This window comes from Ceratotherium simum, chromosome 16, assembly GCF_057802395.1.
Source record: "Ceratotherium simum simum isolate JZ-2026a chromosome 16, ASM5780239v1, whole genome shotgun sequence".
Lineage (NCBI taxonomy): Eukaryota > Metazoa > Chordata > Mammalia > Perissodactyla > Rhinocerotidae > Ceratotherium > Ceratotherium simum.
Genome location: NC_141915.1, coordinates 56,415,812 through 56,429,115, shown reverse-complemented (window position 1 = coordinate 56,429,115; position 13,304 = coordinate 56,415,812). Strand labels below are relative to the sequence as shown.

The 13,304-nt window shown below is 55.1% G+C and overlaps 1 protein-coding gene across 6 annotated transcripts in view; it reads right to left on the bottom strand.

The window, feature by feature from the left end:
• Positions 1–97: 97 nt before the first annotated feature.
• UNK (unk zinc finger) overlaps positions 98–13,304 on the bottom strand; it is a 35,242-nt gene continuing 22,035 nt past the window's right edge. For 3 of the 6 annotated variants that reach the window (XM_004432770.3, XM_087441621.1, XM_014789273.2), the window contains 11 exons: positions 12,939–13,056; positions 11,840–11,924; positions 10,154–10,296; positions 9,247–9,447; positions 8,570–8,635; positions 7,409–7,583; positions 6,343–6,444; positions 6,003–6,191; positions 3,499–3,680; positions 2,618–2,875; positions 98–1,417 (listed from right to left, as the gene is read on the bottom strand). In XM_004432770.3, the coding sequence (XP_004432827.1) occupies positions 1,262–1,417; positions 2,618–2,875; positions 3,499–3,680; positions 6,003–6,191; positions 6,343–6,444; positions 7,409–7,583; positions 8,570–8,635; positions 9,247–9,447; positions 10,154–10,296; positions 11,840–11,924; positions 12,939–13,056 (1,675 nt within the window). In that variant the 3' untranslated portion in view covers positions 98–1,261. The remainder of the gene's footprint in view (positions 1,418–2,617; positions 2,876–3,498; positions 3,681–6,002; positions 6,192–6,342; positions 6,445–7,408; positions 7,584–8,569; positions 8,636–9,246; positions 9,448–10,153; positions 10,297–11,839; positions 11,925–12,938; positions 13,057–13,304) is intronic. The other 3 variants (XM_087441620.1, XM_087441622.1, XM_087441623.1) reach the window with 3 other exon arrangements.

Here is a 13,304-nt window from a genome sequence, read left to right as displayed (position 1 = left end):
AGGGGTGGCCTGGGCCAGGGCCAAAACCTTCGCAGCCCTCTTGTTCCCACCCCAGACCCCCAGTGCTGGGAGTGGGGTAGCTTCCCTCCACCCGCCCTGCCCTCCCACCCCTACTGCATCTCTCTGTACAGAACAATTTTTTAAATGGAAGCTAAGACACAATATACATGGGACAGGCACGCACACACATGCACACAGGCGTCCGCTCCAAACAGGGGCAGGACGTCAGCTGCACTCAGAGAGCACCAAGGAATGCATACGGAGCCCCTCCCAGCGAGGAGGGCAGGGCCTGAGCCCCACCTTGGTCCTCACAGTTTGCAGCTCCTCCCCATCAACTGCCCTGCTAGCTGCCAGACGGAGGGGGTAGATGGCACAGAGGGCCATGCCAGAAGTGGGGGGGACAGCTGAAGGCAGCTGAGGGGTTACAGAGAGGGCAGTGCCAGCCTGGTAGGTGGCCCTGGGGCCAGGGAAGCTGCTCTGGGAGTCTAGGAGGAGAGGACTGAGGTAGACCCCCAGCCTCAGGAACCTGAAGGGTAGAACTCCCAGGCCTTGCCCCTCGAGGAGCTTAGGGTCAGGAGTGGGATGGCCCTGCAGCTTTGGCCTGCCAGCCCCAGACTAAATACACATTTGTTAAAACCTAGGAGCTAGGCTGGCTTAGCCCTCCAGCATACCTGCCTCAAGCCTCGAAGCTGGGAACCAGGTCCGCCCCCAGGTCCTCCAAACCCCTGGCTCTTGCCTGGCCTGGGCAGGCAAGGTGAACAGGGCCTGCCCTGAAGACTTGTACCCTCCCCTCGACCCTTCTAGCTTCCCACCCTTCCCTGCTCAGGCCCCAGAAAGAAGTTAAAAATAGTTAGTTCCTACATAAAAAAGAGACAGAAACAGATTCCCTGCCAAAAGGCCGGTGGGAGAAGAGGGGACTTTGTCTCTGCAGTGGGAAAGGCAGGGAGTGGGCAGGGGGAGGACTGCAAAATAGTTTTTTCTTTTAAAAAGTGCTTGGTAAGTCTGTTTTAAAGTGTGTGTCTATATCTATGTACAGATATACACACAGACACTGTTCACACACTGGCCGCCCACACACACCTGCACACATACAGAAATGTATACATATACATAATCATATACATATACATACATACATATATATATATATATACACACACACACGTATATATATATATATATATATATATATATATATATACACACTTTAAAAAGTCCTAGGTGAGAAGATCTGAGCCAGGCCGGGGCCAGGCCTGCAGGGTCACGACTGGAGGGTGTGGGGCCGGCCTGGCTGGCAGACGGGGCACTCGCTGCCCTCGGCACAGAGCTCGCACAGCACGGCATGTTGGCACGGCAGCATCGCTCGGTTCTGCTCCTGACACTTAAGGCATTTCACCGACTGCATGTGGAACACGGCCTGTGGGGAAAGTGCATCATGGTCACTGGCCTCGTCTCTGCTGCAGGCCTGGCCCTGAGTCAAACGAGGAGTTCCCCTCAACTCTCACTTCAGCCTCCTTGGAATGAGAAAACTGAAGCACAGAACCTAACAGTGTGCTCACAGGACCCAGCTGACAAGGGAGAGAGCAGGGTTAGAATTCAGGCTGATCACCTCAAGGCTCCTCATTTCTGCCTTCGGCTGCAAGGCCGAGTGTGGGGGAGTTGGAGCCACTGTGCAGGGTAGAGGGGAGGGTCAGGCTGCTCTGTAGCTCCCATCCTGACGGGCTTTTCCTCACACAAAGGCTTCTGCTTCTTGTCTCGTTTGATCTTATAGTGACCCCAGGTCCCCAAACAAGAACAGTGAGGGCCGGCCCCGTGGCTTAGCGGTTAAGTGCGCACGCTCCGCTACTGGCGGCCCGGGTTCGGATCCCGGGCGCACACCGACGCACCACTTCTCCGGCCATGCTGAGGCCGTGTCCCACATACAGCAACTAGAAGGATGTGCAACTGTGACATACAACCATCTAACTGGGGCTTTGGGGAAAAAAAAAAAGGAGAAGGATTGCCAATAGATGTTAGTTCAGAGCTGGTCTTCCTCAGCAAAAAGAGGAGGATTAGCATGGATGTTAGCTCAGGGCTGATCTTCCTCAAAAAAAAAAAAGAACAATGAGGCCTAGAAAGGGCAGTGATGTGCCTGAGGTTACATGGCTGCATGTGGGGCCTGGCTGCCAAATGCCCAAGGAAGGAAAGAATGCTCTTTCCACTGTGCCATGCTCCCCTGGGGACCCAGAAGGGCACCTAGGAATACAGACAGAGTAGCCCTGGGGACCTAACCATCTGGAATGTCTGCTGGTATGTGCAGAACTCACAGGAGAAGAAGCCATCAGGATGCAGCTTAGGGCCCAGGCATACTAATGCAGCTCAGGTCAGCAACTCCCCTCAAAAATGCTGGGATGGGCACTGATGCCCCTCCACCTCCAGCTTTCTCACCTCCCCAATGAGTGACACCCTCTTCCTAGCTCTCCTCCATCAGCCCAGCATTTTATGTTGGCCCAGCTGCTGCACAGAGGCTCTCAAGAGGGTGGCCATCCCTGGAGCAGCGTGCACCCATCAGAGTCCCAGCACTAGCTGAGGCCACTGTACACCCCCACCCAGTGCTCCCCTAACCTCCTGGGCTGACCTTGTCCACTTGTTCCAGGTGGGTCCGCAGCTGCTTCTGGAGAGAGTAGAGAGTGGAGAGCGAGAGGGCCTCCAGGTCAGAGAAGGTGGGCAGGGCCTGTGGGTCAGGGCCCGAGTGCAGCCGCTCCAGCTCCTCCTGTAGCTTTTTCACCTGCACCTCCAGCGCATCCCGCTGTTCCCGGGCCAGTTCGCACTCGGCACCTGCTGCACTGGCCCGCTCACCAGCCTCCTCTGCCTCCTTCTTCCAGGCATCACAAGCCTGTGGGCCCAATACGCAGCACCTTGTCACGATGGCCCCCTGCCCCTGGCCCCCGTCCCCTGAGAGCACATCTCTGGGAGCCTGTGTGGGCCACTTGGCTGCGGGGCCTGTGGGGGAGCTGGGTCAGCTGTCGGGGGGGAGTATGAGGGAGGAGGCTGATGCTACCTGCAGAGAAGAGGTTTCAGGACCTGCAGGAGACCCTGTGTGGGCAGGGAAGGGGGCTGGGCCCAGCACAGCAGGGGAGCAGCAGGCAGAGCTCACCATGCTGGCCAGCACCTCCAGGGGCAGCCAGGCTGTGGCTGGACAGAGGCTCATCTCAGAACCTAGAACCCTGGACTTGGAGTCCTGGAAAGTCAGGGCTTTTGGGGAGAGCAGCGGTGCTGTGTGGCCAGACCAAATAAGCAGCTCACAGAGAAGAGTTTCAGGCCTGGGACACCAGCCACCCAGGGTCCTGACTGGCAAGACAAGTTTTTCCACAGGAAGAGAGAATGAACAAAACTGAGCTTCTGCTCTGTTCTCTAGGACCCCTGCCTTCCCCCACCCCCCAACCCATCTGTCTAAGATGGGCTCGGGCTGGACACTAGCAGGTGCTGGGGAAGACAGGCAGGTGTAGGGCCCCGTACCTGCTTAGCCTGCTTCCAGGACTCCTCCCACTGCTTGATGGTGCCGTTGGCTTCGTCCAGCTCTTGCCGAAGCCGGGCCAGCTCGGCAGCCCCTGGCCCTGACAGGAAGGCAGGGGAAGTGCCTGGGGAGAAGCTTCCAGAGGCAAAATGCTCCCAGATGCTGCTGTTCATCCCGTTCAGACCTGCCCCAGGAAGGGGAGGAACATCAGAGCTCTGGAGGGCTTCAGGCCCTGGCCCTGACCAGCCCTCCCTGGAGGCTTCCAGGTGCTGGCTGTGTGAGGCTGGAGTCATGTCAGGCAGGGGAATTTCACAGGCACGTGTAGGTGCCATGGTTGAGTCAGACCTACTGTAGTGGCACCTGCTACTTATCAACTGCCACTTAACTCCTTAGTCTCAGCATCCTCGTCTGTAAATAGGGTTCCCATGACCTGCCTCACAAGGTGATTCAGGGGGCTTGGGAAGTACTGCAGGGAGAGCAGTCTGTGAAGGTGGCAATTTGTGCTCGTGACTTCACTTCTGGGCTAGAGGGAGGGGAGGCTTCTTGCACCCTGATGTGAGGCACAGGAGGAGATTCAGGAGAAAAGACACAGGCCAAAGCCTCAGATGATGGCAGAGCTGGAGCAAGAAGAGCTCAGGGAGCCCTGAGTCCATGCCCCTTGCTTTATGACGAGGAAACTGAGATTAAACATGTTGCCAAGAATCACACCAACAGTAAGTGGTGGAGCCTGTGCACAGTCAGGGCATCTGACTCCAAAGGCCTACTCTTTCCAATAAGCAAACCTGCCTGCTCGTTCCTCCAATCCCCGACTTGCTCACTCATTCAACACTTGCTTACTAACACTATGTGCCCCTGCTCTGTGGTCCCCGGGGCAGCCCCTATCTTACAGAGGGGAACCCATATCTACCTCTGGCCTCATTCTGCTCACACATCATTCTAATGACTTCTCTCTTGCTCTCTTTCCCGCTAATCCAGCCAGGATGTTCCAGAAGCAAATAGATTTAAGACAGTCTGTCCTCCAAGCAACATGAGTGCACCCACAATATGACAGATGTTGTCCTGTGTGGGGATTCTCGGTGTGTGCTGTCTATGAGCCTATCTGCCCAGTCCCAGAGGCGGGAACTCAGGATCACCGCACCAACACAACACCGTCCCAGCAGCAAGCTCTAGCCGAGCACCTCTTCTCCACACTGAGGGGGTATTTCCTCTCTTGGAGAGGAGCCACTTCTCAGAGAGGGCCCTATTGACCACATCCAGGTTAGGTCCCCTCTATTATTCTGAATCAGAGCATCCAACCTTTGACTCCACACAACAGAGACAGTCTCTAAGTATGACCTAAGGTCTGTGCACCTCTGCCTCCCCTGCTAGACCACAGCTCCATGCCAGCAGGAACTGTTGAGCTCACACTGTATCTATGAAACTGTGCTCAGTAACTACATGGGGAAGGAATGCACGTGTGGCCAGTAAGTAGGGCTACAGCAAGATGCCTCCAGAATATCGGGCAAGTCAGACAAATCTAACACTAAGCATCTGAAGCTAATGGCGTGAACATAAAAAGACAACAGCTACTTTCAAAACTAGAAAAGTGCTAAGAAATCAATGTGCTGCCCTGATCTCTGGAGTGAGACTAGGGAAGGTCCCAAATCTGGTCAGAAGGTCAAAGGGCGGGTTGGAGGCCCAGGCTCAGCGTGACCAGGATGCCCAGCACCCTCGGGGGAGGGTATTTCTGATCTCCTTGACTAGCTGCAGGGGGAGTAAGAGCAGCAGCTGCTGCTATTGAGAGGCTGCGGCTTGGGCCCTGTGCTAAGTGTTTTCTGTCTGTTACCTCAGTGGATATTCACACCAGCCCCCACACAGGAGGGGGAGAGTACCCCGCCCATAGTGGCAGAGACTGCAGGTCTCCACGCCACACTTCTAACCACTGTGTTTTGACGGGCCCTCCAGAACGCCCAGTCCACACCGTTCTAATACTGTTTAGCAGAGAGCTGCTGGGGCTAGAGCTGGGCCTCCCTGGTGCCTCTGCCTGCCAGGAAGACCACCCTGAGCCTGGGGCAAGCATGTTCAGACTTCTCCCTTGGCCTCCAGTGAACCTGGCTATTGTGAGCCTGCCTCTGGGAGCTCTGGGTGACTGGGCAGAACCACCACACTGGCCTGAAGAACAGACTGAGGCCCTGGCGACTCCGAGGTCACTGCTTCTCACTGTGCACTAGCCCTGCGCCTAGCACTTATGTTATTTTCTTCAAGCCTCACAGCCACCTTACAAGGTGGATGCTGCCATTATACCCATTTTACAGCACAGGAAACTAAGGCAGAGAGACTAAGTCACTTGTCTAGGTTCACACAGCTAAAGGAATTGTGGAACAGAGACCTGACTCACCTCCAAGCCCACAGCCCCTGCTCTAACTTCCGCTCTGCATTGCCTCTAACCATGGACAAAGTAGCCAAAGGTACTTTCCAAAAGCCCAGATTCCTGCCCCAGGTCTCAGAAAGCCACAACCCCTCTTACCCAAAGATCCATGTGATGCTGAGGTCCCCAAAAACGTGTTTTCTGACTGGCTCAGGTGGCCCTGGGGCTGCTGCAGGAAATGTGAGGAGAGGCTGACAGGAGGGGATGGGGATGCTGAGTGGAAGGAGGCAGAGCTGCCCAGGGAGCCAGGGATGTTCACAGGTGCAGAGCTCTGTAGCAAACTGCCGCCTGCAAGAGAGGCCCAGTAGGGCAAGCGAGTGAGGGCAGAGCAAGCCATGTGGGGCCACCTGGAGCAGGGGACTGCTCGTCTGCCCACCCTGGGCCAGGCTGGACCCCTAGGAGCCCTCCCATGCCACCCTGCCCGCCTACCACCCAGTACCGATTGTGATGCTGCCTGGGTGGGGCACTGTGCTGTTATCGAAAGTCTTCTCTAGGGCGGCTACCCCAAATTCGTTCAGGTCCAGGTCATCTAGGGCAGACTCTAGGGACAGAGTGATCGGGGTGTGAGCCTCCCAGCCTCCTGAGGGGCCACACAACCCTGAGGTCCCAGGCCTTGCTTCCTGGACCCACCTGCCCTTTACTGCGTCACCTCCTGCCCCCGCCTCACCTTCACACTCAGTCCCACTGGACCTGTGCTCTCTCAAGCCTCTGCCTGTGCTTGGGCTGCTCCTCTGCCAACACTGACCCTCCACCCCCATGCTGTCTACTTAGCCAAGTGCAACTCAAATGGCTCTCCTTTCTGAAGCCTTCTTTGATACCCTCAGGCAGAATAAAGTCTCAATCCAGGGTCCCTGCCTCTAAAAGGGGTCTTGTCTCCTGATGTTACAGCTCATATGTCTCACCCCTAAGCTCACTGAGGGCAGGCGGGTCTCTAGGCTCTCAGGGGCTAGTGCGTAGTAGGTGCTCAACAAATGTCCCCTGCCCTCTGCTGAACTGGTCTGGGAGGGTGAGAACAGTGTCCCTCCTTGAGAGCAGGAACAGCATGTCTTCATCTCTGTCACCCCCAGTGCGTGCAATAGGACCTGGCACAAAGTGGCACCCATAAATGACTGCTAAAAGAGAAGAGCAGTGGTTTCTAATGACCAGCAACTTTGAGTACAGTTGTGTGGGTTGTTCACAGCACAAATATACCCAGGGAGAGAATAAGTGGGGGCTGAATGACATATGTCATGGAATGAGACTACACTTGCCCAGGGGAAGAGGCATCTCTTTCTAATTTGCACAAAAGAGCAAACTGGAGGGCTAATTTGCTATAAGGGCTAGTCTTGGCCCTACACCTTAGGCTCATTTTCCCTTTAGCTCAAAGGGCCCAGAGTGTCCACCCTCTGACTCTCCCAAGACAGATATCTAAAGTGACCAGTATGCTGGTTTGAGTCTCACTCCAGACACCTAGTATCTGACTCCAGACCCAGTCCTGGACTTAGCAACAGGAATGGCCTAATTACCTATGACTGACTCTACCGTGTCACTGGTGGGGTAGAAGGGCAGAGCATTTGCATTCATGCCAGGGACACTGCTGGTGCCAGCGGGGCTAGGAGGAGTAGCTGCCAGGCTGGAGGTGATACTAGAAGAGATGCTTGAGGTCAGGGGACTGCCCACGGGGAGGATGCCCAGCACGTCCTGTAACGAGAGAGTGAGGAGAGGCATTGGGATGCCTGCCCACAGAGCCCATGGCCGGTGCTGGGGACAGGGGCTGGGTGGGGCAGAAGGAAATGGTGCATCCCAGCTCTCAGTTACCCCCATGCCGAGACGGGGCTCCGCCCACTCGACAGCTTGTTGAGAGGCTGGAGTTGGAGAGGTGTGGCTTGGAGGCTGCAGGGCCCACTCACCCCTATCGTCCTGCAGTAGGGGCAGGGAGAAGTGAGTCTGGTGCCTGGCATAGCGTTGATGCTCAATAAGTACTTTTTTGTGTGTGTGTGAGGAAGATCGGCCCTGAGCTAACATCTGCCAATCCTCCTCTTTTTGCTGAGGAAGACTGGCCAACATTCATGCCCATCTTCCTCCACTTTATATGGGACACCGGCACAGCATGGCTTGCCAAGCGGTGCGTCGGTGCGCACCCAGGATCCAAACCTGCGAACCCCGGGCCGCCGCAGCGGAGCATGCGCACTTAACCGCTTGCGCCACCGGGCCAGCCCCAATAAGTATTTTTTTTCTTTTTTCTTTTTCTTTCTTTCTTTTTTTTTTTTTTTTGGTGAGGAAGATTGGCCCTGAGCTAACATCTGTGCCCATCTTCCTCTATTTTGTATGTGGGATGCCACCACAGCATGGCTTGATGAGTGATGCATATGTCTGTGCCTGGGATTCGAACCTGCGGACCCCAGGCCGCTGAAGCAGAGTGCAAGAACTTAACCACTACGTACGCCGTTGGGCTGGCCCCTAAGTTTTTTTTTTTTTTTTTTTCGGACTGACAGATGAGTGAGTCCAGGAGGAGGTGCTCTAGGACCTCACCCCCACTGTCTCTGGATTTGGGGCTGGGGCCCCATCTTAGTCCTGCCCTCAGCTTGTGGGGAAAGCAGGGCCTCCCACTCCCTGAAGCCTCTTGGGGTTCTGGGCTTGTCCTGTCCACAGCCAGAAGTGGGGGAAGTGGGCTGAGAGCTCTATACCTGTTTGGGCTGTAGCAGAGGTTGCTCTTGACTCCTGGGCTCTAGTGAGTGGGGTTTTAACTTGGCCTGAGAGAAAAATCAAGGAGCAGAAGATGAATGTAGTGCTAGGGAGGGCCCCTGAGTCCAGGAGTCCTCCTAAGCATCAACCTGCCATGGCTCGCTGAGGAGGCAGGGGGCAGGGAGGCGTCAGACACCTGTCATGCAATCTCCCTTCACACACATGCACCCCATTCCCCTCCCCACACCTACTCCTTTCCTTCCCCTAGGAACCAAGGGAGCTGCTCCTCTCCTCCTTGATGACTCCAAGCCTCAGATAAGCCCAATTAGGGACCCCGCTGTCCTGCTCCCCAAGGCCCTGCCACTCCATCAAGGCAGCATAGGGCAGGGAAAAGACCAGCTGTGGGGTCAGAAGACTGAGGCAGGAATCCCTGCTCCTCTATTAACTGGCTCTGACACTGGGTGAGGTGCTCCGTCTCTCTAGCCTTCCTGACTTCCTGCCTTCATCTGTACAATGGGGTGGCCTGACTCACTCTGCTCAGTCTTGAAGAGACTGAGGACAAGGACTTTCCAGCTCCCAGTCATGCTCCCCCTAGCCAGGCTGGGACAGCCCTCCAGGGCTTCTCTTGCCCCAAGCAGGAGAAGGCTAACCTCACTGGGCTGCCCCTCTCATCCCTTACCTGGCATTTGAAATTTTTCAGGTACTCGGCTCCCACCTGGTCTTCTCTCTCGAAGCCAGGAGCCTTCTTATAGCTGCCAGGGGCAAGGCCAGACTCCCCAGGGAAGACAATGCCTTCCAGGTTCGGGGGCTTCCTGATGGAGCCCGGGGGAGAGCCACAGAGGTTAGATGGGCTGCCTAGGCTGCTGTTTCTACAAAGGAGCTGCAGAGAAGGAAGGGAGTGGGCTGGTGGGCAAAACGCAGGCTGGGGCATGGTCCATCCTCTGTCCCCTCCTCAAAGGGAGATTCCTCAGCGAAGGGCTCAGTCCCATTTTCATCTGCCAATGGGCAGCAACGATCACCCAAGGACCCAGAATTCCATGAGGGAACTGAATGTGTATATGTGTACATGGGGGTGACAGAAGGTTTTGTTCCTTCTACCAGCTCTACCCAGGCTGACCAACAGAGGCTCTGGGGACACCACCCCTCACCCACCACAAGCTTTTTTTTTTTTTTTGGGTGAGGAGATCAGCCATGTGCTAACATCTGCCAATCCTCCTCTTTTTTTGCTGAGGAAGACTGGCCCTGGGCTAACATCTGTGCCCATCTTCCTCCACTTTATACAGGACGCCGCCACAGCATGGCTTGCCAAGCAGAGCGTCGGTGCGCGCCCGGGATCTGAACCGGCAAACCCCGGGCGGCCGCAGTGGAGCACGTGCACTTAACTGCTTGCGCCACCGGGCCGGCCCCCCACAAGCTTTTGACAGAGAGAAGAACCCTGGGGCACAAAGGGCAGAACCCCTTGGCCCAAGGCCAAATACCAGGGCCTCCTCCCGAGGCACAGGCTGAGAGGGTGTAGGGGGCATGAGAGGTAGGTGTTGGCTCCTGGGTAGGCAAGGTGCCCACCCACCCCCTGGACAGGCACGTACGGCGCTGAGGTCAGGGGCATGCGGACTGGAGGGGCTCACAGGCACCGAGTCTCCGGCAGCAGAGGGCATATACAAGACGGGACCTGGCTGGGTAGGGCTGGACACAGCTGAGGAAGGCTGCAGGTCATCACCGAGGGGTGGCTCTGCAAGAGACAAGGGCAGGGTGTCAGCAGGCTCCAGAGCCAGGTCTGTCCCTCCAAAAATGCACCTGGGTCTCTTTCAAAGGAGACCATGCATGCCCTTGTACATAAAGGGGAGGCTCCTACCGTGTTTCTATTAATATCATGTACTGCGCACTTACTGTGTACCAGGCGCTTTGCATTAATTGTGAATCTTCACAATGACTGGAAGGTGTAAGTAACGTCATGATCTCCATTTTACAGATAAGGAAACTGAGGCTCAGAGAGGTAAGGTAAATGTTCCAAGGTGACAGAGCTAGGAAACAGAAGAGCTGGGATTTGAACCCCAATCTGTGTGATTCCAAAGCCTAAGCCATTCATCACTTTTCTGGGCTGCCTCATTTGGTGGTCCCATGGCTAGGGAACACCTCTGTGCCAAGAAAATGCTTCGCCCTCCCAAGGTCCTCAGTTTATTTTTCACTCTAACCCCAGAGATAAGGTCCAAGCCTGGAAAGAGGTTAAGGACAATCAGAGCAGCGGCTTGGGGTGGACACAGGTTTTAACTTGAGCTCCACTCCTGAGATTGGCAGTGGTGGTCTGGAGGGCAATGTTGAGATCAAGAGCTGTGCTATCCGACATGGCAGCCACTAGTGGGCACTCGGAACATGGCTGGTCTGAACTGAAATGTGCTGCAGCTGTTCAAATATGCACCAGATTTCGAAGACTTAGTTTGAAAAGAAAAAGTGTAACATCTTGATGATTTTTTATATTGATTATTATTTTGTGTGTGTGTGTGTGTGTGTGTGTGTGTGTGTGAAGACGATTAGCCCTGAGCTAACATCCGATGCCAATCCTCCTCTTTTTTGCTAAGGAAGACTGGCCCTGGGCTAACATCCATGCCCATCTTCCTCTACTTTATATGGGGCGCTGCCACAGCATGGCTTGACAAGCACTACATCAGTGCACGCACGGAATCTGAACCTGTGAACCCTGGGCCACCAAAGCAGAGCGTAAGAACTTAACTGCTATGCCACGGGGCTGGCCCCTATATCATTTATTTTTGAAATGATATCATTTTATATTGGGTTAAATAAAAATATATTGTTAAAATTAATTTAATCTGTTTCTTTTGCCTCTTTTTAACGTGGTTACTAGAAAAGTCTAAAATGACACAAGGCAGGTTATATTTTGATCGGACAGCTCTGCTCTCTGCTGGGCTCAGCAGGGCAGAGTGCTGTGTTCAATTAGTGATGTCTGCCATGGGTGTGGCACAGGGTGGCTGCTGAGATCTGCTTAGTTGTCTCTGGGAGGGTGCCTCACCCTGCCTGGGACTGTGAGTGCCTGACCAGTGCCACAGTCCCTGCTCTCTGTCTCATGACCTAGGCAGTTCCAGAGCTTTGAGGCCAGTTCCAGAGAGGCAGGGAGAAATGGAACTTCCAGTGGGAACAGGGCCTGCTGCTGGCTGACAGACGAGGAGCCATTCCCCTGACTGAGCCTGAGCAGAGAGTGAGGGGAGGGAAAGGGAGAGTGGAGAGGGTACTGCCCTAGGGCAATGGGAATAGCATACGTTCTACGTGGGCGAAGGCGCAGAAAGGTCCTCGGGGACAGCTGCCCGACTGCTGCATGTCGTTGCACTTGGTAGATTTATAGATCTGGAGGAGCAGAGCAGAGGCAGGTCAGGCTTGGGCAGAGACGGACAGGTAGGCATGAGTGCCTTCAGCATCAACAGGTTAGTTTAGTAATCTCTTCTTTCTCCTCCCCATCCCACACCACTTCCCTAAATCTCTTGTCCTACCAACCTCTTACTCAGACTCTTGGAGCAGACACTGCACCCCTGTGCTGAGGATGTCCTCCCTTCTGGGGTCGCAGGTCGACCAGCCATGACCCAGCCCTCAAAAGGAATCTTCTCCATGCTGCTCTCCACTCAGGGTCTTGGGCAGGGCTGTGACCTCCAAATATGCCTCTGGGCATTAAGGGAGCCAAGATCACAGGCAGCACCCGCCCTCCCCAGGGCACCCTGGACTGGGATCTATGCTGGGTCTAACTTTCCGCCCTGTTGTCTGCAGCCCACATAAGGTAGTCTCTATCCATGTATCCATCTCAGAGTGTCCTGGCCTCCACGGAACCAGGAGCAGGGACAGTATGTGCCTCTATGTACCCTACATAAGACCTCAGCATACTAATATGGCTCAGGGCCACACCCCAGGGACAGTAGGCTGGGGAACTGCATCAATGGAGGTGGCTAGTACCTAGGCTCTGATCTGGAACAGAACAACTGTAAGGGGCTTTCTTATTTTTTAAATCCTGATGTTACTGGATTGTAAGCACCATGAGTGATAAAAAGCCCAGAATGGCCAGCTCACCATGCCCAGTTTATGCCCTCCCTGTCAGGAGGCCTGGAGGAAACAAAATTGGGAGTAGAGGGCTGCTTGGTGAGGACGCGCTCAGAACTAGGAAAGTTGCTTAATTAGGGTGTGGAGCTCTTTTAGGCACTGCCTGAGGGGGAGCATGTGGCTATGAATCTCTCTTGCAGGATGGTGTCAGAGTAGACTCTGCAAACATCTGCTCAGACCCTCCCTTCCTTTCTCCTTGCTTCCCAAAGAGGATAAGTTAAGCCACCCACACCCTCAAAAGGCCCCAGCCCTAGCCCCTGCTCCAAGGCCCACCTCTGGGTGGAACTGCTGCTCCGTGCGGGTGTGGCAGTACTGGCAGGCGTCTCCATTCTCACACTTGCCGGGGTCTCCCCACTCATCCCCATGTTTTACATTCGGACATGGAGATGACCTGGCCCAATGAGAGTACGGTCAGACGGATGCAAGAGAGTGAGAGATTAGGATCTGGGGAATGCCCACTGAATGTCTGTTCAGGGACCCTCTCTGGTCTCCCCGCCCCACAGGGCCAGGCTCAGAATACAGAAAAGATCAGTTGCAGAGGGAGGGCCTTACTTGGGCAGAAGCCAGGCTCTGCTCCTCTGGCCCAACCTGTCTGCATCACCAAGGACTCTGTTTTATTCCCTTCAGCCAGGTCCTCCC